Consider the following 27,766-nt stretch of genomic DNA (forward strand, 5'->3'; position numbering starts at 1 on the left):
CTAATGAGCACAAAAGAACAAAGAGTCTAACAAAAATATGGGAATATTATATGAATTTCAAAAACTTCTCTAAGTAGTAGCTGGTCAGAAATTTATGCATCTGTTTGTTAGCTATTACTGGGGAAACTCTTTTTAGATGATTTTTCTTAGATGTTATTTGGATGATCAGATTGCTCAACTCCGTTATAATTTGTTTCCAAACTAATCTGTTCAGGCAAGATAAAGATATAAATGTGGATTGTTGCTGAGGTTAAGTCTGGTCAGATTATTCCACTTATGCTTGAAAAGTAACCATATTTCAATCAAATATATAATATGTATATTTCATAATAATATAAGCCATATTAGTCTCATTATTAATTCAAAAATTTCATCTATATTTCAACACTGTAGAACATTATTAAAGGAATAAATGATCTATAAATATTTGCTGCCTGAAGAAGTCACTTTGCTATTAATTATAGGAATAGAGTATGGAAATTTATACTTTTAAATTTTTCTCTAAACTTTGTCTCATTTATTATTGTATTTGGTAAATGAGTTTCCACGGGCTCAGGGAGATGAATTATTGTCTTAGAATAAATTTGTATGAATGTTGAGGCTACACCCAGGTAACCTAATTCCTAATAGGTTATATGCCATGTATCAGGAAAGGTATTGCCTGTTTATATGATGGACATGTTATAAAAGTTTTAAAAGTTTGAATATAATAATTTATAATAAAGTTTAAAGGACTTGGCTCTGAATAGAGTCTCATTTTTTCATTTATTTCTTTTGTCTAGTTATCTGTTGTCTTCTGGCATTTTGTATTGGCCTGATATTTGTGCAACGCTCTGGAAATTACTTTGTTACAATGTTTGATGATTATTCTGCTACGCTGCCTCTGCTAATTGTAGTCATTTTGGAGAATATTGCTGTATGCTTTGTTTATGGCATAGATAAGTAAGTATCTTTGCTTTTATGTGTTCACTTTTAATCTCTATTTTGAAAACATCAATTATCAATGTTCATTTCATTTAGAAGAGGAAAGAAATGAATAGAGGGAACAATTCTTTAAAAAATCAAAGCTTTTGCAGGCTCTTATTGATTCAACAGTTTTGGTAAAGTACATTTCCTTGTTGGGCAAATAGAATTATATAGGATGTAATAGTGTGTAGAATTTTAGAGCTTTGATTTAGTCCTGGTTATCAAATAGTAACTTTCAGGATTTAGTAAGTATTGGCAGTATTCCAAGAACCTTAGATTCTTTTGAGTTGTTTACTGTTATCTACATTTCACAGATAAGGAAAATCAAGCTTAGAGACACTCTGTGACTTGCCTGTCACCCACCTGGATGGCGGCAGACCTGGGACTCATGTCCATTTCTGTTTAACTCTAAAGCTTATCTCCTAATTATTTTGCTAAATTGATTTATAAGAGGAGTACATGTGTCATAATGCCTTATATAGCAGGACAATATTGGGAAATGATATTTTCCCAGCTCTGAGATGTATATGTCATTTGCTGCACAGAAACATTTTTTTATATGGAGTCATTACTTAAATTCACTATATGCATAAACAATGAATAAATTCACTATTTATTCATAAATTCATATCAAATACACATACTTTTCGCACCAATCAGGTACACTGATGTGAAAAGTATATGTATTTGAAATGATGTGAAGCATCAGAGTTATCTCAAGGGAAAAAGACCTTTGGAGGATTTGTCCAATATTTTTTATAGTCACTGTCTCTAATCACATATATGGACTGAGAGGTAGTAAGATCACCAAGCTCATTACAGCCCTATGTAAAGTAGCAATGCATGCACCTTAAGTGAAGACCAGAGTCCTTTTAAGCAGCATAACGAATATTGTGGGTATTGAATGAGCTTTGTAACGAAGCTTAGAGGATGTTTTTTGTGGTTGCCAAAAGCTCCAGGCCAGGAAGCTTAGGAGAACTTACATTTAATAATCATGTACTGTATAATAATAGTAGTAATAGCTCTTAGCATATAATCCAATAATCATTTACTGTATAATAATAGTAGTAATAGCTCTTAGCATATAATCCAGCAATCATGCTACTTGGTATTTACCCAAAGGAGTTGAAAACTTATGCCCACTTAAAATTCTGCACGTGGGTGTTTATAGCAACTATATTCATAATTGTCCAAACTTGGAGGCAACCAAGATATCCTTTAGTAGGTAAATGGATAAATAAACTGTGATACATCCAGACAATGAAATATTATTCAATCCATGATAAGACAAAGAGGAAATTTTAATGCATATTACTTAGTGAAGAAAGTCACTTATGAAAGGTTACATATTGTAAGATTCCCCTGTATTATAATATGGAAAAGGTAAAACGATGGAGATAGTAAACACATCAGCAGTTGACAGGGGTTGGGCCAGATCCAGGGATGTATAGGCTGAGCACAGAATGTTTAGGGCAGTGAAACTACTCTGTATGACACTGTAATGGTGGACACACATCATTATACATTTGTCCAAACCCAGAGAATGTACTACACAAACAGTGAATTCTAGTGTAAACTGTGGGCTCTAGGTAATAATGATGTGTTAACTTAAGTAGGTTCATCAATTGTAACCAATATTCCACTCTTGTGGGGGATGCTGATAACGGAGGAGGTTATGCACGTATATTGGTAGGAGCTATATGGGAAATCTCTCTACTTTCAGCTCAATTTTGCTGTGAACTTAAAATTATTCTTAAAAAATAAAGTGTGTAATCAGAAAATACTCCTTGTTAACTAACATGATCCGTATCTTACAGATGGGAAACTGCCCCTTCTTTTACAGCAGGATACAATATGTTAGCTGTAGAGCCAGTACTGTAACCTTGACCTTCATTTCGAGGCCAGGTTTCTCTAAGCTTTACTAGGCTACTCAAAACTAATAACCTGTACCACGATGGAATTTGATATTGTTATTGGACTGATCTGTAAATAAATACATTTGTAATTTAGATTTCCATTTAGACAGTTCGTTATTCATGATAGACTTAAAGAATCTCTCTTTTTAATGCTAGTGTTCCTGAATAACACTATTTATAACAACAGAAGAAAAAATACTACTACTAATAGATGCATCCGTCGATTTTGTACCATATGTGAGGTAGTATGCTAAGCATCCATTGTTTATGGTTCTAGCAATAACCCTCAAAGGTGGGTATTATATTATCTTTTTGGAAAACGCCAAAAATGAAGCTTAGAGAGATTAAGATATACATCAAAAGAACACAGAACTATGATCTGAAGTGAGGTCTCTTGGTCTTCAAAGTTCATATTTTTTCTAAAGGGCAGGTATAGAATTCTTACATTGAAGATTCCTTTAAGATTCTGGAGCAACTTGGAAGAAATGAAAAAGGGAGGAGAAACATAGAGATTAAGACTGGGCCGGGTGTGGTGGCTCACGCCTGTAATCCCAACACTTTGGGAGGCCAAGGTGGGCAGATCACTTGAGGTCAGGAGATCGAGACCAGTCTGACCAACATGGTGAAACGCCATCTCTACTAAAAATACAAAAATTAGCCAGGCGTGATGGTGGTCACCTGTAATCCCAGCTACTCAGGAGGCTGAGGCAGGAGAATTGCTTGAACCTGGGAAGACGAGGTTGCAGTGAGTCGAGATTGTGCCACTGTACTCCAGCCTGGGCAACAGGTGAGACTCTGTCTCAAAAAAAAAAAAAAAAAAAAGAATGGACTCAAGAGACATAACAATTCATAACAATTAGTTATTATATGTAGACCTTCTTAAAAATTCAGAATGTAAAAAGTTCAGAAAATACAACATTGATTAGGTATATTTGATGATATTAAGGAATTATTATAATGCTTTTAATACTGTGATATTAAGGAATTATTACTTTTACTAATTATTACTAAATTAATAGTAAAATTATTAGTAAATGTAGTAATTAGCAAAATTATTTACTAATAAGTAATTATTACTAAAAGTAATAATTCCTTGATAGCATAGTATTAATAGCATAGTAATAATTCCTTAATATATAATTACTTAATATTTCTTAATAATAATTAAGCAATAATTACTAAAAGAAATAATTTCTAAATAATTCCTTTTTGTAATTATTACTTGTATTACTAAAAAAGAGACAAGAAATTTTTAATGTACTGAAAATATTTTGTGTATAGAATAGAAAGTTATCAGTAGAAGGAGAAATCAATAATTGGCTTAAGAGAGTTTTCCCTAAATAAAAATTATAGTACTTACCTGGCTTCATTTTACTTTATAGTCATCTTCCAAGAGGAACTTTGATACAATATAAAATGTCATAGGGTATCCATGGTAAATCTTTGTCAGACCATTAATACAATGTACATTTTTAAGGTTTAGCAATATTAAATTAAGGAATAATTAAATACTTTCTTTTTATTCAGGTTTATGGAGGACCTAAAAGATATGCTGGGCTTTGCTCCCAGCAGATATTACTACTATATGTGGAAATATATTTCTCCTCTAATGCTATTATCATTGCTAATAGCTAGTGTTGTGAATATGGGATTAAGTCCTCCTGGATATAATGCATGGATTGAAGATAAGGTAAATACAAAATAAGGGAATTACATTTTTAAAAGATACATGAAAAGCTTTTTTAGAGGACTTTTTCTTTTGATTCTGTCACAGTATTTTTTGATGTTTAATGAGTGGCATAGCTTTTATGCAAGGATATGAGATTTATGTCTGTGCCCTGCCCCGAGCATATATGATTTTTTAAATACACTGTGGATGTTTTTAACACATGTGAAACACTGACTTTGTCCTTATTAAAGCAGATATATCCATCTTAACACTGATGAACCAATAATTGTTAGGCCTTTGACTCTAGAAAACATATCAATCAAAACTCCAGAAATATTTTAATATAGAATTTATTAAGTTGTATCCCAGGCCAGGTGCAGTGACTCATACCTATAATCCCAACACTTTGGGAGGCCAAGGCAAAAGCATCACTTGAGGCCAGCAGCTTGAGAGCAGCCCGTGCAACATAGAGAATCCCTGTCTCTACAAAAGATGAAAAAAATCAGCTGGGCATGGTAGCACAGGCCTATAGTCCTAGCTACTCAGCAGGCTGAGGCTGAAGGATAGCTTGAGCCTAGGAGTTGAAGGTTAAAGTGAGCTATGATTACCACTGCACTCCAGCATGTGTGACAAAGCAAGGCACTATCAATTAATCAATCAATCAATAAACAAATAAATAAAAATTGTATCCCAGGTTCTATATAATGATGAAAAATATATATTAGCAAAGTATACAATTTAAAATAAGTAAATTTTGAAGTAAAGTTCTGTTATAATTTTTATATTAGCAACAACTTTCAATTTCTATTCTCAAGCTTAATAATAATGTAATCATTAGGTGTATGTCAGCTGTTATAAAACCAAAGTGCTTATTTTCAGAGATACCTCTGACCTTTAACTATTATATGGTTAATAATTCTAGACTGAGGCATAAACAAATCTGTTCTCTCACCAAAACCCTTGGGGCCAGATGTGCTTCAAAAGTTTGGTTTTCAGATTTTAGAAAGATATATGACACATTTAAGAGGTATCTATTGCTTAGTAACAAACTACCCTGAAATTTAATGGCTAAAAGCAACATTGATTTATTATTTGTTACAGTTCTGTGGCTGAGCTGAGCAGTTCTTCTTCTTTTCTTGCCTGGGCTAACTCAAGCAGTTGCATTCAGCTTGGAGGAGAGCTGGGCTCTCTCTTTAGGTGGTCTTTCACTTATAACATTTCCAAGCCTCATGGATTCAGGGCAACATTCTAAGAAGCAGAAATTGGAAGGCCTTTAAGGCCTAGTCTTGGAAGTTGCTGAGTGTCACTTCCACTGCCTTCTATTGGTCAAAGCAAGTCACAAAGCCAGCCCAGATTCTTTGCTTACAAACCTGAAGCAAGTATGTTTTATTTTATGTATGTGCAAAGAAAGATAGATTACTAATAATTATTATTATTTTCTTCTTTAACAGGCATCTGAAGAATTTCTGAGCTATCCAACATGGGGACTGGTTGTTTGTGTCTCTCTGGTTGTCTTTGCAATACTCCCGGTCCCTGTAGTCTTCATTGTTCGTCGCTTCAACCTTATAGATGATAGTTCTGGTAATTTAGCATCTGTGACCTATAAGAGAGGAAGGGTCCTGAAAGAGCCTGTGAACTTAGAGGGCGATGATACAAGCCTCATTCACGGAAAAATATCAAGCGAGATGCCATCTCCAAATTTTGGTAAAAATATTTATCGAAAACAGAGTGGATCCCCAACTCTGGATACTGCTCCCAATGGACGGTACGGAATAGGGTACTTGATGGCAGATATTATGCCAGATATGCCAGAATCTGATTTGTAGCTGGGGGAAAAGTCAGCGGGTTTTATTTGGTTCATTTTTACCAATGAACATTGGCCCTACTAAGAGAAGCATTAGGCTTCACTTATCAGAGGGCGATCTCAGGTGTTCCGTGGCTGTGATCTTTAATCCTAACAGTATATGTCAGTTCAACTTGAGCATTCTTTTGGATTCTTTGGTTTACATTTGTGGAGAAAGGATTGCAGACAAATCTTAGGAGAGCTGAGGTACATGTTTGCCAGGAAATTTTTTTTAAGTACCTTTGGTGTATTTTCAAGTATTTCTCTTAAAAAAAAATGGTATTACCTCAGCTTCTAATGATTTCTGGGTTTAGTAGTGTTGGCAATTAAAAATGGTATACCTTAAAATTTATAAGTTTGCCTTCAGGGTAACTTCCAGTATCACAATGAGCAGTTCTGTAAGTGGGTGCCTCTCAGCACATTTCCATGAATATATTATGTAGATAGGCTGTATTGATTTTGGTAGCATTGATACCTTCTTAGGCAATTAGTTGAAGAAAACTGCAAAATATTTTCTTATGTAATAGCTGTATAGAGCAATAGCATCAAAGCATAAGAAGGCACTAATGCTGGGATGAAAGATGAGATTCAGAGGTGACTGAGAATCATGTGAGTGATGGCTGTATATTTTGTGTAAAATATATGTGTGAAAATGAACTAAGAGTGAGTTACTCAGCACTCTCAAGAATTATGCAGATTCTGCATTTTTCTTATGCCCTGTGCCTAAAAACCTACTTGATATTTATTGTGGTTTCAAGATTATTCATAGTATATTTATACAATATACTTGCAATGCATTTAAGTACTTAAAGTACTAATTTGAAAACTTGAAGCAAGATGGCATTTTAATTAATATATTTCTGTTTTGCTTCTGTTTTATGCAAATATAAATCATTTTTAAGTGTTTGTTAAAATTGTAATGCATTACATTTTAATCTACAAATAAACGAAGTTTAAAAATGATGTTTGTTTTTCACATTGATTTTCTTTGTATCACCTAAACTGGATTGTCTTTCATTTCAGTCAGCACTTAGGCATTCATAATAACTAAACATCACATTCCAAGTGGGATTAATTACATTAATTGAATAGAGTTACCACCACTTCAGAGACAAAGGAAAAATAGAGTATTACGGTTCAATGGTGTTCTTATGTAGTCTTACGATTCTTAAAAAATTACTTATAGCCTCCCAAGAAACCATGTGTACAATTGACTGCTTGCTGAGTCAATATTGTCTGTAAAGTATAAAAGACTATGATTTTTAAACAAAACTGTTGTATATATGAAATTGGATAGAGCAGAGGAACCTCACTGAGTGCCCTCTAGTTAAAAATTTTTCATTTATCCTACCACCAGATCAGTTACATTTTTAAAACAATGATGGATATAGCAGCAAAACAGGTGAGGTATTACACATGCCGTATCTATTGATTTATTTCAGCCAGTATTCTTGCTCTGCTGTAGATAGATGTTAATAAACAGTATCACAGCATTTAAAATATTAATTCCACTGGTGTATAATTTTTAGTCTTTTAAAATATATTCATGAATACTATGTTTTGTATCCCTTTAAAAATGTTTAATATTTATAAATAGGCAGTATATACACATTATACAAAACTAAAAAATTATGACAATTCAATGTGAAGTAAGTTCTCATCCAACATTTCTCCTGGCCATCCATTGTCCATCTTTAAAGGCAATCACCATTGCCAGTTTCTTCTGTATCCTTCTGGAAATACAATATATTGCATAAATGACAGCATTCTATGTTCTCTCTTCAATATCTTACTTATTTCTGTGAATAATTTATTTTGGACAGCATTTTATGTATGAATACTCACAAATGTGCTTCATTATTTCAGAGGCTGAAGTAATAAAAATTTTGTTTATTTTTGTGTTAAGGCAATATTTTTATACAGTACCCTAATCTTTAATACTTAACCTGCCAGACTTTAACCGTAGCACAATAATGTATTGCCAAATAGCACCATTCTTCTTCTCTCACTCTCTTGCCATGGGGCCTTTTAAAAAAAAAGTATATATCTAAGGCGTACAACATGCTCTTTTGATGTATATAAATATAGTGAAAGCAAATAAAGTACATATCTAAGGTGTACAATATGCTGTTTTGATATACATAAACGTAGTTGTAGCGATTAACTTGTCCATCATCTCCCATAGTTACCTTTTCTGGTGGCAAGTGCACCTAAAATCTGTTCTTTTAGCAATTTTTTCAGTATTCAATGCAATATTATTAACTGTTATTTTCATGTTTTATCTAAGACCTCTAGAGTAATTTGTCCTATATAACTTTGAATCTTTTGACCTACTTCTCCCCATTTTCACCTTCTTCCCGCTCCTGATAATCAACTATTCTACTCCCTGTTTCCATATACTTGACTTTTTTTTTTTTTTTTTTTTTGCGTTTCTACATTTAAGTGAGGTCATGCTATATTTATTTCTGTGTCTGGCTTACTTCACTTAGCATAATGTCCTCCAAGTTTATCCATGCTTTCTCAAATGGTATAATATTCCATTGTGTATATATGTCATAATTTCTTTATTCATGCATTGATCGACACTTAAATTGTTTCCATATCTTGGCTATTATGAATAATGGTGCAATGCACGTGGGAGCACAGATCTTTCTATGAGGTGCTGATTTCATTTCCTTTTGATATAATCTACAGTTTGGGTACTTGCCTTGCATTAGGAATTATTTCTCCATCCTTCTATTCAGTGAGTAATATGAACAATGCAGGAATCTTATTTTTGAATTGAAATAGAATTTAAAACCTTTATTATGGTTTCACTTGGCAGATAAGGAAATCTGGCCAAAGAAATTAAAGAAAAATGAACCAAGTTCTCTTCTTTTTGCTTCCTTCATGTAGTCAGTTCTTCAGCTGTACACTTATTTATTGATTTATTCACTCAGGTTCTATTAACTAAAATTCTAACTTATTCTAAGTACTTTATGCAAGACACCGTTATAAGTACAGTATAAATGCTATTCATTTTTTTTCCATTTTCTCTTCTTTGCCAGTGAGACCAGCTACCTGCCTTTTCCCAGGCAATGTAAGAGTTAATCAACAAATGGTAGTTTGAAATAGCCTTTTCTATACTGTAAAATTTGAGGCTTTCAAATTTGTATTACTTTCCACTACTTCTATAAACTCTGGCCTAAAGTTGCACCTCCATGTGATGTAGCCAAGATTTGCCTGTCTTCAGAAAGAAAGGAGACTAGGGACTGCGACGGGAGGGATAATAAATGTTCTGGAGTAGAATGAAAGGATGAGGGGGTGGAGCAAGATGGTGGAATAGAAACCTACACCTTTTATCTTCATTGCAGGAACACCAAATTTTAACAACTGCATGTACACAGAAAAGCACGATCACAAGAACAAAAAAAATCAGGTGAACATTCACAATACTGGTTTTAACTTCGTATTGCTGAAAGAGGCATTGAAGAGGGTAGGGGACATTCCTGAATTGCTGAAGCCACCCCTTTCCCATTCCCTAACAGAGGGCCTGCTGTGCAGTCTGTGCACTTGGGGAAGGGAAAGCACAGTGACTAAAGGACTTTTACATTTAACTCAGTGCTGCCCTGCCACAGTGGAGAGGAAGGCTGTGCTGGGCTGAGTCAGCACCTGTGCACAGAGAGAGCATTTGGATCAGACATATCCGGAAGGAAATCGCCCATCCCAGCAGTCAAAACTTGGGTGTCCCAGCAAGCCTCACCAACATGGGCCAAAGTGCTCTGGGGTTCTAGGTAAACTTGAAAGGCAGTCTAGGACACAAGGACTGCAATTCCTAGGCAATTCCTACTGCTGGGCTGGGACTAGGGTGGACTAGGGTGGCACATGACCTAGGGAAACACCAGCCTGGGTGGTTAAGGATGTAGTGCTTGTGCCACCACTCCCCCAACCCCAGGCAGTGTGACTTGCAGCAACAAAAATGACTCCTTCATTTTACTTGAGGAGAGATCAAACTGTAAGAAGGACTGTATCTTGCATCTTGGATACCAGCTCAGCCACAGTAGGATGGGGCACAGGGTAGAGCTGTGAGGTCCCCATTCCAGACCCTAGCTCCTGGGTGACATTTCTAGACACATCCTGGGCCAAAAGGGAGCCTTCTGCCCTGAAGGAAAAGACCCAGTCCTGACAGGACTCATCACATGCTGACTAAAGAGCCCTTGTGCCTTGAATAACCAGTAGTGATACCCAGGTAGTATGCCATGGGCCTTGGGCTCTGAGATATACTGGCTTCAGATGTGACCCAGCACACTCCCAGCTCTAGTGACAACGGTAAAACACTCCTTCTGTTTAAGGAAATCAGGGAGAAAATAAAGTGGACTTTGTCTTGCACCTTAGGTACCAGCTCGGCCACAATGAGCTAGGGCAACAAGCAGGGTCTCGGGGTCTCTGAGCCGAGGACTAGGCTCTTGGACAGCATTTCTGGACCAGCTCTTGGCCAGACGGGAGCCCACTTTTCTGAAGGGTGAGTCTCAGTCCTGGCAGCATCCACCACAAGCCGACTGAAGAGTCCCTGGTCTTTAAGTGAACATCAGTGGTGGTCTGGCAGAGCACCTCATGGGCTGATGGTGATGGTGGCCACAGAGAGAGGCTCCTCTGACTGAGAAAAGAGGAGGAAAGAGGGGAGAGAATTTTGTCTTGTGGTTTCAGCGCCAGCTTAGCTGCAGAAGAGTAGAACATCAGGTAAATTTTTAAGATTTTTGACTCCAATCCCTGCCTCCCAGACAGCATCTCTGGAGCTGTCTGGGACCTGGGAGAACCCAACACCTGAAAGGAAGGACACAAACCTGGTTGGCTTTGCTACCTACCTATTGTGGAGCTGTAGGGCCTTGAGTGAACACAGTTGGTAGCCAGGTGGTGGTTACAGAGGGCATTGGGTGAGACATAGTGTTGTGCTGGCTTCAGGTCCAACCCAGCATAGCTCCAGTGGTGGTGACCACAGGGGTACTTGCAATGCCACTCCCAGTTCCAGGTGGCTCAGTACAAACAGAGACTCCATTTATTTGAGAGAAATTAAGGGAAGAGAACAAGTGTCTCTCCCTGGTAATCCAAAAAATGCTCCCAGATCTTGTTCAAGTCACCAAGGGAGTATCTCTATGAATCTGCAAAAACAAACAAACAAACAAAAAACAGCATTATTGGGCTTCAGGCAGAAGTCCTTTTGAATATCTGGAAAGTCTTCTCAAGAAGGACAGGCACAAACAAGCCCAGATTGCAAAGAGTACAATAAATACCTGACTCATCAATGCCCAGAAGCATTGACCATCCATAAGCATCAAGATGATTCGGAAACATATGAGCTCTCTAAATGAACTAAAAGGCACCAGGGATCAGTCCTGGAGAAAAAGAGATATGTTATCATTCGTACAGATAATTTTAAATTGTTGTTTTGAGGAAACTCAAAGAAATTGAAGATAACACAAAGAAAAAATGCTTAATTCTATCAGATAAATTTAACAAAGAGATTGAAATAATTAAAAAGAAGCAGAAATTCTGGAGTTGAAAAGTGCAATTGATGTACAGAAACTGCATCGATCTCTTAATAGCAGAACTGATCCAGCAGAAGAAAGAATTAGTGAGCTTGAAGACAGGCTATTTGATACAGTCAGAGGAGACATAAGAAAATAAAAAGAATCAAGCATGTCAATAAGATATAGAAAATAGCCTAAATGGCAAATCTAAGAGTTATTGCCCTTAAAGAGGAGATAGAGAAAGAGACAGGGGTAGAAAGTTCATTCAAAGGGATAATAATAGAGAACTTCTTAAACCTAGAAAATATCAGTTTTAACATTCAACAAGGTTATAGGACACCAAGCAGATTTAAGCCAAAGAAAACTATTTTGATGCATGTAATAATCAAACTCCCAAAGATAAAGGATAAAGAAAGCCTCCTAAAAGCAGCAGGAGAAAGGAAATAAATAACATATAATGGAATGCCAGAATGTCAGGCAGCAGGCTTTTCAGTGGAAAGATTACAAGCCAAAAGAGAGTGGCATACCATATTTAAAGTGCTGAAGCCAAAAATAAAATTAAAAAAAAAAAAACCTTTACCCTAGTATGGTATATCTGGCAAATATATTCTTCAAGCCTGAAGGAAAAATAAAGGCTTTCCCAAGCAAACAAAAGCTAAGAGATTTCATTCATACTAGACCTCTTCTACAAAAAATGCTAAAGGGAGTTCTTCAATGTGGAAGAAAATGATGTTAATAAGCAAGAAGATACAAAACTCACAGGTAATAGTAAGCTCATAGAAAAGCATAGAATACTATAACATTGTAGTTGGGGTGTGTAAAATACTCATATCTTAAGTAGAAAGACTAAATGATGAAACATTAAAAATGAGTACAACAACTTTTCAGACATAGCACCATAAGATATGAAGAGAAATAAAAACAATTTTTAAAGTAGGGGATTAAGTTACAGTGTAGAGTTTTTATAAGGTTTCTTCTGGCATATTTGTTCATTTATACAATTAGTGTTAAATTGTCATCATTATAAATAATGTATTATAAGATAATATTTGTAAGCTTCATGCTAACCTCAAATTGAAAAACATACAATGGATATACAAAAAGCAAAAAATTAAATCATACTACCAAAGAAAACAATATTCACTAAGAGGAAGACAGGAAGAAAAGAAAAAAGAGAAGACAATGAAACAACTGGAAAAAATTTAGCAAAATGGCAAGAGGAAGTCCTTGCTTGTCAATAATAACATTGATTATAAATGAACTAAATACTCCAATCAAAAGGCACAGAGTGGCTGAATGGATGAGAAAACAAGAACAAATAATCTGTCACCTACAGGAAACACACTTCACTTATAAAAATACATGTAGACTGAAAATAAAAGGTGGAAAAAGATATTCCAAATCATTGGAAACAAACAAACAAACAAAAACAGGAAGAGTAGCTATACTTATGTCAGACAAAATAGATTTCAATACAAAAACTATAAGAAAATGCAAAGGTCATTATTTAATGATAAAGGGGTAAATTCAGTCAGAAGATATAACAATTATAAATATATATGCGACCAACATTGAAGAACCCAGATATATAAAACAAATATTATCGGATCTAAAGAGATATAGAAACTCCCATAAAATAATAGCCAGAGACTTCAAGACCCCATTTTTAGCATTGAACAGATCTCCCAGACAGAAAGTCAACAAAAAAAATCAGAATTAATCTGCACTATAGACCAAATATGAACCTTATAGATATATACAGAAAATTTCATGCATCAGCTTCAGAATACACATTCTTCTCCTCAGCACATGAATCATTCTAAAAGATAGATCATACACGAGGTCACAAAACAAGTCTTAAGACATTCAAGAAAATGAAATAATATCAAGCATTGCATCTGGCTACAGTGGAATAATACTAGAGATCAATAACAAAAGAAATTTTGGAAACTACGCAAACACATTGAAAGTAAATTATATGGTCCTGAATGATCAGTGAATCGATGAAGAAATTCAGAAGAAAATTTAAGATTTCTGGAAACAAATGATAATTGAAATACAACACACCAAAACTCATGGGATACAGTGAAAACAATACTAAGAGGAACATGTATAGCTATAAGTGCCTACATCAAAAAAGGAGAATAACTTCAAATAAACAACCTAATGATGCATCTTAAATAATTAGAAAAGGAAAAGCAAGACAAAACTAAAATTAGTGGTAGAAAAACATAATAATAAAGATCAGAGCAGAAGTAAATGCATTTGAAATGAAGAAAATACAAAATATCAACAAAATAAAAAGTTGGCTTTTTGAAAAGATAAACAAAATTGACAAAACTTTAGCCAGACTAACAAAGAAAAAGGGGAGAAGACCCAAATAAATAAAATCAGAGAAGTAAAACGTGACCATTACAATTGATACTACAGAAATTGAAAGGATCATTAGTGGCTACTATGAGTAATTTTATGTCAATAAATTTGAAAATCTAGAAGAAGCACATAAATTCCCAGACAATACAACCCACTAAGATTGAACCATGAGGAAATATATAACCCAAACAGACCAATAACAAATAATGAGATTGAAGCTGCAGTGAAACTCACCCAGCAAGGAGAAACCTGGGCCCCAATGGCTTATCTTCTACCAAACATTTAAAAAAGAAATAATACCAATCCTACTCAAACTATTTCAAAGAATAGGAAAGGGGATACTTAAAAATTAATTCTATGAGACCAGTATTACTCTGATACCAAAACCAGACAAAGACATAACAAAAAAATAAAATGCCAGACCAATATCTCTGATTAATACTCATGCAAAAATCCCCAACAAAATATTAGCAAACAGGACTCAACAATACATTTAAAAGATCATTCATTATGTCCACGTGGGATTTATTCCTGGGATGCAAGGATGGCTCAACATTTGCAAGCCAATCAATGTGATACATTGTATCAACAGAATGAAGGATGAAAACCATATGATCATTTCAATTGATGCTGAAAAAGCATTTGGTAAAATTCAGTGTTGCTTCATGATAAAAACCCTCAAAAACTGGATATAGAAGGAACATACCTCAACATGATAAAAGCCATATAAGACAGCTCCATAGCTAGTATCATACTGCATGGGGAAAATCTAAAAGCATTTCCTCTAAGATCTGGAACACGACAAGGATGACCACTGTCACCACTATTATTCAGCATCTCAATTGTACTGGAAGTCCTAGCTAGAGCAATCAGACATAAGAAAAAAAAATAAAGGATATCCAAACTGAAAAGAAAAAAGTCAAGTTATCCTTGTTGTAGATGATATGATCTTATATTTGGAATAACCTAAAGACTCCACCAGAAAAACTATTACGACTGATAAACAAATTCAGTAAAGTTGCAAGATACAAAATCAACATATAAAATCAGTTCCACAAAAGACCCAGAGTAGCCAACGCTATCCTGAACAAAAAGAATACAATCAGAGGAATGATATTACCAAACTTTGAGTTATAGTTCAAAGCTATGATAGCCAAAACTCCATCATACTGTCATAAAAATAGAGACATAGACCAGTGGAACAGAATAGAGAATGCAGAAACAAAAGACAGTCAACAGCAAGTGTTAGCAAGGATGTGGTGAAAAGGGAACTCTTGTACACTCTTGGTGTGGGGTGTAAAATAGTACGACTATGGAGAACCTTTAGGAGTTTTCTTGAAAACCTAAAAATAGAGCTACCATATGATCCAGCAATCCTACTGCTGAGTATATGCCTAAAAGAAAGGAAACCAGTATATCAAAGATATATCTAGACGCCAATGTTCATCACAGCAACGGCCAAGATTTGGAAGCAATCTAAGTGCTCATTAACAGATAAATGGTTAAAGAAAATGTGATACTTATACACAATTGAGTATATCCTGTCATAAAAATGCATGAGAGATCCTGTCATTTGCAACAACATGGATGGAACTGGAGGTCATCTTGTTAAGTGAAATAAACCAGACACAGAAAGACAAACATTGAATGTTTTCACTTATTTGTGAGATCTAAAAATCAAAGTAATGGAACTCATTAAGATAGAGAGTAGAAGGATGGTTACCATAGGTTAGGCAGGGTAGAAGGAGAGTTGGGGAGTGTGGGGGAGGTGGGGATGCTTGATGAGTCAAAAGAAATTGTTACAAAGAATGAGTTAAGACCTACTATTGATAGCACAGCAGGGTAACTATAGTCAATAATAATTTAATTATACATTTTAAAATAACTAAAAGAATATAATTGGATTGTTTGTAACACAAGGATAAATGCTTGAGGGGGTGGATACCTCATTTCCATGATTTTATTATAATGCATTGCAGACTTGTATGAAAATGTCTCATGTATGTCACTGTATTAATCCATTTTCATGCTGCTGATAAAGAAATAACCAAGACTGGGCAATTTACAAAAGAAAGAGTTTTAACGGACTTACAGTTTCACGTGGCTGGAGAAGCCTCACAATCATGGCAGAAGGAAAGGAAGAGAAAATCACATGTTATGTGGATGGTGGCAGGCAAAAAGAGAACTCGTACAGGGACACTCCTATTTTTAAAATCATCAGATCTTGTGAGACTCATTCACTACTGCAACAATAATGCAGGAAAGACCTGCCCCCATAATTCAATCACCTCTCACTGGGTTCCTCCCATGACATGTGGGAATTGTTGGAGTTACAACTCAAGATGAGATTTGGGTAGGGACACAGACAAACCATATCAGCCACAAATATGTACACCTACAATGTACCCACAATAATTAAAAATAAAAAATTAAAACATAAAAAAATGAGGGAGAAAATATACTTAGTAAGGTATTAAAGTCATAATGAGATAGTCTAGTATATTGATACAGTGAGATCTTAGGACATAATTTCATGAAAATATATTTGCATTTTCATGTGTTTGTGTTTATGTGTATTTTTATGCAGAAGTTACTTCTTTTTAACAAATCATCAAATGGGTATGTGGTTCCAGTATATTAAAGATCAATACATAGTGCTCCTTAACTATAATTATGTTTTCAATCACCTGTACCCTTGTTAAAGCTATATTTCTGTGTTAGTCTATTCTTACACTGCTATGTAGAAATACCTGAGGCTGGATAATTTATAAAGGAAAGAGGTATAATTACCTCATAGTTCCACAGGGCTGGGAAGGCCTCAGGAAACTTACAATCACAGCAGAAGGGGAAGCAAACACGTCCTTCTTCACATGGGGTGGCAGGAAAGAGACGTGCTGAGTAAAGGGGGAAAATCCCTTATAAAACCATCATATCTCATGAAAACTCACTCACTGTCACAAGAACAGCATGAGGGAACCATCCCCATGATCTAATCATCTCTCATGAGGTCCCTCCCCCAACACATGTGGAATACAATATTAGAATTCAAGATAAGATTTGGATGGAGACACAGAGCCAAACCATATCAATTTCCAACCTACTAAATAAAAGTTTTTTTGGGATTGGAAGCAGGACAAGAGTATATTTTTAAAACTTCACAGTTATTCTAATATATATTCTTGGTTAGGAATTATGGGTGCAAAGAAAATTTAAAAATGACAAGTAAAATATTGATTTTGATATCCTTTGTATATGGTTTCTCCCTGACTAAAATGTGTGTAGAAATTTTATCCGCGATGTGGCAGTATTGGAATATGGGGCCTGATGGGAGATGTTTGGGTCATGGGAGTGGACTCCTCATGGATTGCTTGGTGGCTTTCTTGCAGAAGTGAGTTCTCACTTTCATGAGACTGGATTAGTTCTTATAAGAATGGAATAGTGCCCATGAGATCAGGTTGTTATAAAGGGAAGTTTCTCCTGGTTGGTCCCTTTTCACATGTCTTCTTCTCTTTTGACCTTCTACCATGTTGTGACCAGCACAAAAGCCCTCACCAGAAGCCAAGCAGATGCTGGCACCATGCTTCTTGAACTTCCCAGCCTGCAGAACCATGAGCTAATTAAACTATTTTCTTCATACATTACCCGGACTTTGGTATTCTGTTATAGCAACACAAAATGAAATAAAACAAATTATTATTGCCTTTTCTCAAACAGAATGAAAATGAAAGTGCTTAGTTGTAAGTTTTTGAGCCATAAAGTTTTGACAAAAAGAGAAAACCATAAAACTCTAGAAAACTATTGGAAATATTAAAACAAAACATTCCATAAGCTATCTATTACTGAGTATAGCTTATTTTCACCTTCAAAATTTGGAACTGAAATAAAATGCTTCATATGTTATTTTGCCTCAAATGCTTAACTCCAAAATTGACTCATCCTCTAGCTATTATGACATGAAATTCTACCTAAAAGTTTGTCTTAAGAATGCCTCTCATGTGGAGGTGAAAAGAAAAAAGGGACTAAACATTATTTTGTCCTAAATTAAATGCCCTTTGGATTTGGTTATTGCTTTAACACACCAAGAACATTTTTAGCACCACCATCAAAACATATGTACACACACCGTCACCACCAAAGCCAAAAACACCTGATTTGTTTGAACAGAAAAGACGTGCCATGTGGTGCCTATGCAATACCATCTGCGGTGCTGTGTAAATAAAAGAAACCATCCCCTGTAGATGAGTGGTGATATCGCAGCTGCTATTATTTTTCATCAATTGCCTTTTCAGGGTATATTCAGTTGCATAGTAAAGAAGATTAAAAAAACTAATTAGTAGAGATTGACATTTATTTTTCTGAGGATAGAATTTTTTCAGGAACAGTCTAATATATTAGTTCCAAAAATTGGTTGCTTCAGTGGTTTTTAAGGAATCTTTCATTATAAAAAGCAAAAAAAAAAGTAGAATATGAAACCCCAGCACACCTTGACCTGATAATATAAATTTTAGAAATTTCAAGCACAATAACAATGTGGCATCCATTCTATCTGCTCTTCACTAGCATTTACACACATTAGTACAAGGTCAATAGAATTTGTAATGAAGACACCTGGCTTATATTTATTCCCTCCAGAGCACTCTCTGTCTCATCAGGGATATGCCTTTTTAAACTTCCATTTTAAAGATCTTAATTTGAGCAAATATTAAAAGGATTAATATTGGGACATATAAGCATTGCAATAATGAAATTAATGTCTTATAGAACTGAATAATGAAGATTGCCTGTCTGAGCAGAAGGTACCTGGATGTCCAAATCTCTGCTAAACAAATCAATCCAGAGTTTAACTATTCACTCTATACTTTCTAAATCCACTTTTGGAAATAATAATTTGAATTCTTTCTTTCTGTAAGCATTCCTACAAGAGATTTAATCTTTTCAAATTCCTTTTTTCTGAGTTCCTGTATCAAGTAATGCAATGTTGAAATAGATAACCAACCAACCAGCTATTCTAAATATTAGTATCTACCCTATTTCTTTCTTTCTCTATTTTCCTTTCTTTCTGTCTTTCTTTCTTTCTCTTTCTTTCTTTCTTTTTCTTTCTTCTCTCTCTCTTTCTTTCCTTCCTTCCTTCCCTCCTTCTCTTTTCTTTCTTTCTTTCTTTCTTTCTTTTTCTTTCTTTCTTTCTTTCTTTCTTTTTCTTTCTTTCCTTCTCTCTCTTTCTCTCTTTCTTTATCTCTTTCTTTCTTCGTTTTCTTTCTCTCTTTTTTCTTTCCTTCCTTCTTTCTTTTTCTTCTTTCACTTTCTTTTCTTCCTCCCTTCCTCTGTTTCTCCCTCTCTTCCCCTCCTTCCCTCCTTCCTTTCTTTCCCTCCCTCCTTTCTTTCTTTCTTTCTTTCTTTCTTTCTTTCTTTCTTTCTTTCTTCTTTCTTTCTTTATTTCTTCATCCCTCCTTCCTTCCTTCTCTCCCTCCCTTCTTCAGTCTTTCCCCCTTCTTCTCCTCCTCTTCCTTCCCTTTATTTTCTTCTTTCTTTTTTTTCTCTTTTTAGAGACAAGGTCTCCCTATGGTGCCCAGGCTAGAGTGCAGTAGCTATTCACAAATGTGATCATTGCGCACTACAGCTTCACACTCCTAGGCTCAAGCCATCTTCCTCCCTCGCCTCCTGAGTAGTTGGGACTGTATAGGCACTTGCCACCATGCCCAGCCCTACTCTCCATTTCTTTTGCCAAAGGAAGCCACTGTCAAACTGGTTCTAGTAATTAGTTTCAGTAAAATAAATCTGACTATTTACATCATATACACTTTAATATCATGATATGGAACTTATTTTCTATTGTGTTTTTACTTTATAACTCGTTTAATAATAACTTATCCATAAGCAGAGGGAGCATTTTCTTATCCAAGAATGTTTCATTTTTAGTTTTTCTCAACTGTTAATAAAATATTTATATTCAAACAAATTTCAACCAAAATAAGTAAATAAAGCTATCTTCTGTTTTTGTTATTCACTCATTTCAATAACAAAAGCAACACTTATTTTTGTCATGACTTTGTTGTATATTTACCCGTGTGATATTAGAAAATACAATAGTTCAATAAAAAATTTCAATTTTCCAGAGGTCCCAAATTTTCAAATTTCCAATTTATTTAAATTAAGCTGTTAGAACTGATTCACTTAGGCAGAGTCAGCAAATACCTCTATGATGAGGACGATGAGTAGAAACATTCACTTTTTTTAATATTCTCATCATCAGCATGCATTTCATGATGCACATAATGTTGATAAACATTAATTCTGAGATTTTGCCTTGATTCTGCCAGCTGATTTTCTATTTCATCAATTTTTGATTACTACATGAAAATATCTGAAATTTCACAAGTAGTTTGTTTCAGAAAATTCAATAGTTGTATATTATTAACACATAATAACTTTTAAAAATTATAGTCATACAATTTCAGGTAATGTTAAGGTCATAAAAAAGTTTTTGGAATAGGGAAAAGTATTTTTGGCATTAAATTATGCTTTGTCTTAATAAAAACTATAATTACTTGATAATAGACTGAATAGAATTGTAAATTTCTGTCTTCACATTATGGTTTTGATTATCAGAGAGGAAGGACTAATTATATGTGGATGAGATTTTCTCTTTTAATATAAAATAGTATTATCTGCGTAATATCATTAAAGGAAAGTGTGCACTAGACAGAGTAATGGACTGTGAGCTCCTACTTTTGTTTTCCATTCTTTGATGTCCTTCACTGATCAGCCAGGCATGACAACCTTGTCCGGCTCATTGAATAACTATCGAGGCTGACTTAGATTTTTAAGAGAATGATCAGACTAGAATTATACTTTAAAATATTTCAGTTATTTGTATTTTTCTCTAGAAATATGAAGGAAAATAGTGAAATCTATACTTTATTATTGATCTTAGCAGTATTAGATTTATATTGCATATTATTCAAAATGATGTAAATAAATTTATTGTGCTAGCTTACTTAACACAAAGAGGCTTTATTATTATCAAAGATGATTTATGGCATTTAGCATACAGTAATATATACACACACGCACACACACACACACACACACAATAATGCCAAAGTGATGATGAAAAAACCTAGCTAATTAATCTTTTCACTATTTATATTTTAATGAAAGTGTTTTCAAAATATTTTACTAATGTCCAGAATTGCTATTGGAATATCAATATATTATATCAGTTTTCTTGATGCTTGATGCTTGATGCTTCAGGAAAACACATTTAATGATTGTATTTTGTTTTTAGGAATCAATAATGTTGACCTTTTAATATTATTTTACTAAGTTTTATTTCTACAGAGAAATAAAAATACATTTTCTTTTAAAATTACACATTAGTAGAGGTGTATAAAACAAAGCATTAAGCAAAGAAAACACAAAGAAACAAGATTTTACATGGACATACACCTTCTAAAGTAAAAAATCATTTTAAGTCTTTTTATTTCCTTCAGTACAAAGTGTTTAAGATGGTAACCCTCCTTCTTTGCAATAAGTTTCTGCCTCTGTCCCCTAGCAATTGCTATATTCATAGTTCTTTACCTATTATATTCTAAATTTCTTCTACTGCATTTCCTTGTACATGCTATTACCTATATTCACATCCCTCTCCATTCTTCCCTTAATCTTTGACTAGAATCAACACATCTTTCAGTTCTTAGTTTAGATGGTATTTTCTTTTGTGGGGCTGTTTGCCCTAATTATGTGCTCTGCTCACCCTTAGCACAGCATTCATCACGCTATATTGAAATTATCTGTTTCTTACATTAGTCTATAAACTCCCAAAAGTGAGGTGTTTTGTTTTGTTCAGAATCGTGTTCCCAGAACTTACACAGCACCTGACATGGAAGACACATGCTTTTTATTTTTATCTTTTTTTAAAGTAGGTGCGGTAGAAGAGGAGCAAGTATTGAAGGAGGAAGAAACATTAGAGGAGAATAAACACAGCCCCGTATGAACAATCACACTCCTATTATAGGATCAAATTAGTTTTCCCACTTAAATTGTGGAAACTCATCATAATGATATAAGTAGAGATGAGCTGACCATTGCTGAGTTCTCTTCAGGGATCATGGATAAATACACAGCCTACCTTAGAGATTTTGCAAGTTCAGTTCCAGACCACCTGAATCAAGCAAATATCACAATAAGCAAGTCACATGGATTTTTACAATTCCCAGTGCATAGAAAGTTATGTTTACACAGTAGTGTAGTCTACTATCTGTGCAATAGTATTATGCATAAAAAAATAGGGTACATATTTTAATTAAAAATACTTTGTTGCGGCCGGGCACGGTGGCTCACGCTTGTAATCCCAGCACTTTGGGAGGCCGAGGCGGGCGAATCACGAGGTCAGGAGATCGAGACCACGGTGAAACCCCGTCTCTACTAAAAAATATAAAAAATTAGCCGGGCGTGGTGGCGGGCGCCTGTAGTCCCAGCTACTCGGAGAGGCTGAGGCAGGAGAATGGCGTGAACCCGGGAGGCGGAGCTTGCAGTGAGCCGAGATTGCGCCACTGCACTCCAGCCTGGGCGACAGAGCGGGACTCCGTCTCAAAAAAAAAAAAACACAATACTTTGTTGCTAAAAAATGCTAATATTCATTTGAGTCTTCAGTGAGTCTTAAACTTTTTGCTAGTGGAGGATCTTACCTTGATGTTGATGGTTGGGCTGTTGACTGATCAGGGTGGTGGTTGCTGAAGGTTAGGGTGGCTGTGGCAATTTCTAAAAGTAAGAAGACAATAAAGCTTGTCCCACAGGTTGACTTCCTTTCATGAAAGATTTCTGTGTAGGATGTGATGTTGTTTGATAGCATTTTACCCACAGAACTTCTTTCAGAATTGGATTCAATCCTCTCAAACCCTGTTGCCGCTTTATCAAGTTAGTTTGTGCAGTATTCTAAATCCTTTCTTGTCATTTCCACAATGTCCATAGCATTTTCACTAGGAGTATATTTCATCTCAAGAAACCACTTTTTTTTGCTATCCACTAGAAGCAACTTGTTATCTATTGAATTTGAATCATGAGATTGCAGCAATTCAGTCAAAATTTCAGGCTCCACTTACTGATTCCAGTTCATTTACAATTTCCTTCGCGTCTATACCTCCTTTCTCCATTTAAGTCTCTGAACGCCTCAAAGTCATCCATGAGGGCTGGAATCACCTTCTTCCAAACTGCTGTTAATGTTGATACTTTGACCTCCTCCCATCAACCACTAATGTTCTTAATGGCATCTAGATAGTGATACTTTTCCAGATGTTTTCAATATATTTGGCCTGGATCCATCAAAAGAATAATTATCTTTGGCAGCTACAGCTTTACAAAATGTATTTATTAAATAATAAGACTTGAAAGCCAAAGTTACTCCTTGTTCTTTGGGCTGAAGAATGTATTAGCAGACATGAAAACAACATCAATCTTGTACATCTCCATCAGAGCTCTTGGATGAACAGGTGCATTGGCAATGGGCAATAAGATTTTAAAAGGATTTTTTTTCCCTGAGGAGTAGTTCTCAATGGTGCACTTAAAATACTCAGTAAGCCATGCTATTAACACATATGCTGTCATCCAGGCTATGTTGTTACATTTACAGAGCACAGGCAAAGTAGATTTAGTGTAATTCTAAAGGGTCCTAGGATTGGTGGAATGGTAAATGAGCAATGGCTTCGACTTAAAGTCATTAGCTGCATTAGCCTTTGACAAGAGAGTCAGCCTGTCTTTTGAAGATTTAAAGCTAGACATTGACTTTTCCCTAGCCATGAAACTTCTAGGTTGCATCTCCTTAAAATACAGAGCTGTTTCATCTACACTGAAAATCTATTGTTTAGTGTAGTCATCCCATTAATTATCTTTCCTGGATCTTCTAGATAACTTCCTGCAGCTTCTCCATCAGCACTTTCTGCTACACCTTGCACTTTGATGTTATGGAGATGGCTTATTGCCTTAAACTCATGAGTCAAGTTCTTTAGCTTCAATTTTTTCTTTTTTTCTCACTACTTTCAGATTTCACAGAATTGAAGAGAGTTAGTGCTTTGCTCTGGATTAGGCTTAGCTTAAAGAGAATGTTGTGGCTGGTTTGAGCTTCTGTCCAGATCACTAAAACGTTCTGTATATCAGTAATAAAGCTGTTTTGCTTTCTTATCATTGGTGTGATAACTGAATTAGCACTTTTAATTTCCTTCAGAAACTTTTCTTTTGCATCCTCAACGTGGCTGTTTGGTGCAACAGGCCTAGCTTTCAGCCTATATCAGCTTTCGGCCTATATCAGCTTTTGACATCCTTCCTCAATAAGCTTAATCATTTCTAGCTTTTGATTTAAAGTGAGAGATGAGCAACACTTCCTTTCACTTGAACACTTAGAATCATAATGCTATTAATTGGCCTAGTTTTTATATTATTGAGTCTCAGAGAATAGGGAGGCCCTAGGAGTAAGAGAGACTGGGGAAAAGCCAGTTGGTGAAACAGTCAGAACACCAGCAACATTTATTAACTTTGCTGTCTTATAAGGGGGAGGTTAATGGTATCCCCAAACCACAATAATCTAACATAAAAGATCACCACAGAAGTTGTAATAATAATATAAAAGCTTAACATATTTCAATAATTACCTAAATGTGACATAGAGACATGAAGTGAGCATGGTATTGGAAAAATGGTTCTGATAGACTAGCTGGATTAAGGGAAGAAACCATCAATTTGTAAAAGAAAAATCACAGTATGTGCAAAGCTCAGTAAAGCAAAGTGTAATAAAACAAGGTAGGCCTGTGCAAGATCTTCATATAAATTATCTGAAACCAGGCGGCCTTGGCTCAAATACCAGCTCTGCTGCTTTGAATCCAAATGACTTTGAATAATTAATGTAACTTTTCTATGCCTCCATGTGAATTAGAAATGATAACAGTACTTAATTCATAAGGTTGATGTAAGAATATAGTGGATTAATAATGTGGAACGCTTTAGACCTAGAACAATGCATGTCAACTAATACATGTTCTATAATGTGAACTATTATTTTCGACATCTATCCAGCTTTTCCATTTGTGTTAACCAGCCATGATTTAAACATTAAAATGAGTATTGTCAGCCACCTTCAAACATAAATGCTCAACGACTGTATTTTAAGTTTTCACTAAACATACTATTATAATTCTGATACAAGTTTGAAGGATGCTATGTAAAAAGGAATTTGTCAAAATTCTATACTGATTAGTTTAAGGGGAATTTTAATATTATACAAATAGAATTTTAAAATATTTTGTAGTTAGGAAATTAACTTACAAAAATCTAAACAATAGGTGAACAGAATAAAGTATAATGAATTGAACCATATTGTGCACTATAATCTTGCTTATATCTCCACTCCAAAAGTGATGTGTGAAACCACTGAGTGTCATTCAAGTATCTTCCATAAGAGGGCAGTGGCACATTTCCATACCAATAGGTTTTCAAATAGTTTCATTTATGTTATGTCCAAGTAAATTGATGCTAATAATTGGTTGCTTGGAAGGTGTATGTTTATGTAAAATCCTCTTGTTTTTGGTTATTATTGTTGTTTTAGTTTTATTTTGTATACTCTATTATCATGCAATTTTAAAATAAAATGTATTTTATTTCTATTTAGAAGTAAAACCTTTACTTAAAAACATGAAAGACCAACATTATTGATTCCTAAAAACAAAATACGGACAATCATTAAACATTTGTTTTTCTAAATAAAAGCAGGCATCAAGAAAATTGATATAATGTATTGATTTTCTAGTAACAATTCTGGACATTAGTAATATATTTTAAAAACAAGTTTATTAAAATTTAAACAGCTAAAAGATGAATTTGCCAGTTTTTTCATCATTGCTTAGGCATGTATTATGTGTCTTTATGTGTGTGTGTGTTAGTGTGTGTAAAATGCCATGAATCAACTTTGAAAATAATAGAATCTCTTTGTAATAGGTAGGCTAACATAGTCAATATATTCACATCATTATGAATACTATGCTAAAATTATGCAAGATTTTTATTGTTGTAAATTTATATGTTTCTTAAAAAATCTTCAGATAGTTTAATGGTAACTGTATAGCGTATGATTATGATTTGGAAGATACATAAATTATTATAGGAAAAAATCTTAAGAGTGCTAATGCTAATATTAACATCAATTGAACCTGATAGCAACAACAATACTACCCCAAATATATTTCAGCAACAACTACCGTTTCTTGGTTAAGTGATTACTACATTTCAGATAAAGCTCATGCCAAGAACTTTAAGTTCTGGTCTCATTTGTTCTTTACAACATCTGGATGAGTTGGCTGTCTTTGTAATATGAGTTCCATTTTATATTTGAGAATTAAAATTCATCACCCAAGTTCACAATGCTAATAAATGGCAGAATCAAATCTCAGAGAGTCTAAGGTCTTAAACAGTTTACTGGAATAAAGCATCAAAAATTTGACACATTGAAAAAATAAAACATTATAAAAACTAGGTAGTCAATTTTCTTATATTTTTAAGTGGGACCTGTGTGGCCCTGTGTGAAAAGGGCAGTTTTAAAGGGTAGTTGCATTTGAGCTAAGACCTCAAGGGTGAAATTGAACTAGTTGAAAGACACGGTGAGATTATCTCTTTCTTTTCTTTTCTTTTCTTTTCTTTTTTTCCCCTCCATAGGTGTTGACCTATTACCAAGACTGCTGTAAGATTGCTACCTACGATATAAGAGGATGAAGAAAATAAGCAAACAAATTGAGGAAGAAAGAAGCTAAGTTTCACACTGTTAAAAAATGGAGTTACAGACATGGAAACGGAATGGCTAGAATTTGAAGTAGCAGTGTGAAATCATGATTTTCAAGAATAAATTATATATAAGTTGATATTAAAAAATATGTAAGTTTGTACGTGTGTGTATATATATACACACACATATATGTGTATGTGTGCGTGTGTGTGTATATATATATATATATATATTTCCTAAATCTCTCCACCGACCAGCCAATATTTAGTGATGCTTCATTTGAAATGAGCACATTAGCACATTGGTCTTGGTTCATAAATATAATTATTCACTAAAATGAACCAAGATTCTTTGAAGAAGTGGCTCACTCCAAGGCTTGGGCAAGGAAATACAGGATGAGCTGGGAACCACTTGGGCTTGGAGTAAGAATGTGCTCAAAGAATAATGTAGGTGTGTCAGAAAGATACAGCAACAACACTGAACAGGCTTCTACTGAACAAATATAATTTGAATGTCAAAATAACTGTAGTAACAGTGTCAACATTTTGAGTAGGACAGAAATCCAAAATCCATAAATAAATAAATGATAACTGAATAATTATTAAATGGAAGAGAGGGCAAGTTCTACTTAAGTAGATTACTGACTAATAAGTGCAAAAGAAATGCTGGAATTGGATAATCAGCATTTGGCAATCATCATAGCACTAATTCACGCATGAATCATAAATG

General features: G+C 34.6%; 1 protein-coding gene across 3 annotated transcripts in view; it reads left to right on the forward strand.

Annotated features, from left to right (window-relative positions):
• The window catches only part of SLC6A15 (solute carrier family 6 member 15), a 72,413-nt gene extending 45,263 nt beyond the window's left edge, over positions 1-27,150 (forward strand). Inside the window, exons 10-13 of one of the 3 annotated variants that reach the window (XM_030819893.1) lie at positions 783-942; positions 4,410-4,572; positions 6,003-6,316; positions 26,971-27,150. In XM_030819893.1, coding sequence (XP_030675753.1) covers positions 783-942; positions 4,410-4,572; positions 6,003-6,316; positions 26,971-26,977 — 644 coding nt within the window. In that variant the 3' untranslated portion in view covers positions 26,978-27,150. Of the gene's footprint in view, positions 1-782; positions 943-4,409; positions 4,573-6,002; positions 8,513-26,970 lie in introns of those variants that run through there. The other 2 variants (XM_012499926.2, XM_030819892.1) reach the window with 2 other exon arrangements.
• The last annotated feature ends 616 nt before the right edge of the window (positions 27,151-27,766 follow it).

The sequence above is a fragment of the Nomascus leucogenys genome, chromosome 10 (assembly GCF_006542625.1).
Source record: "Nomascus leucogenys isolate Asia chromosome 10, Asia_NLE_v1, whole genome shotgun sequence".
Taxonomy (NCBI): domain Eukaryota; kingdom Metazoa; phylum Chordata; class Mammalia; order Primates; family Hylobatidae; genus Nomascus; species Nomascus leucogenys.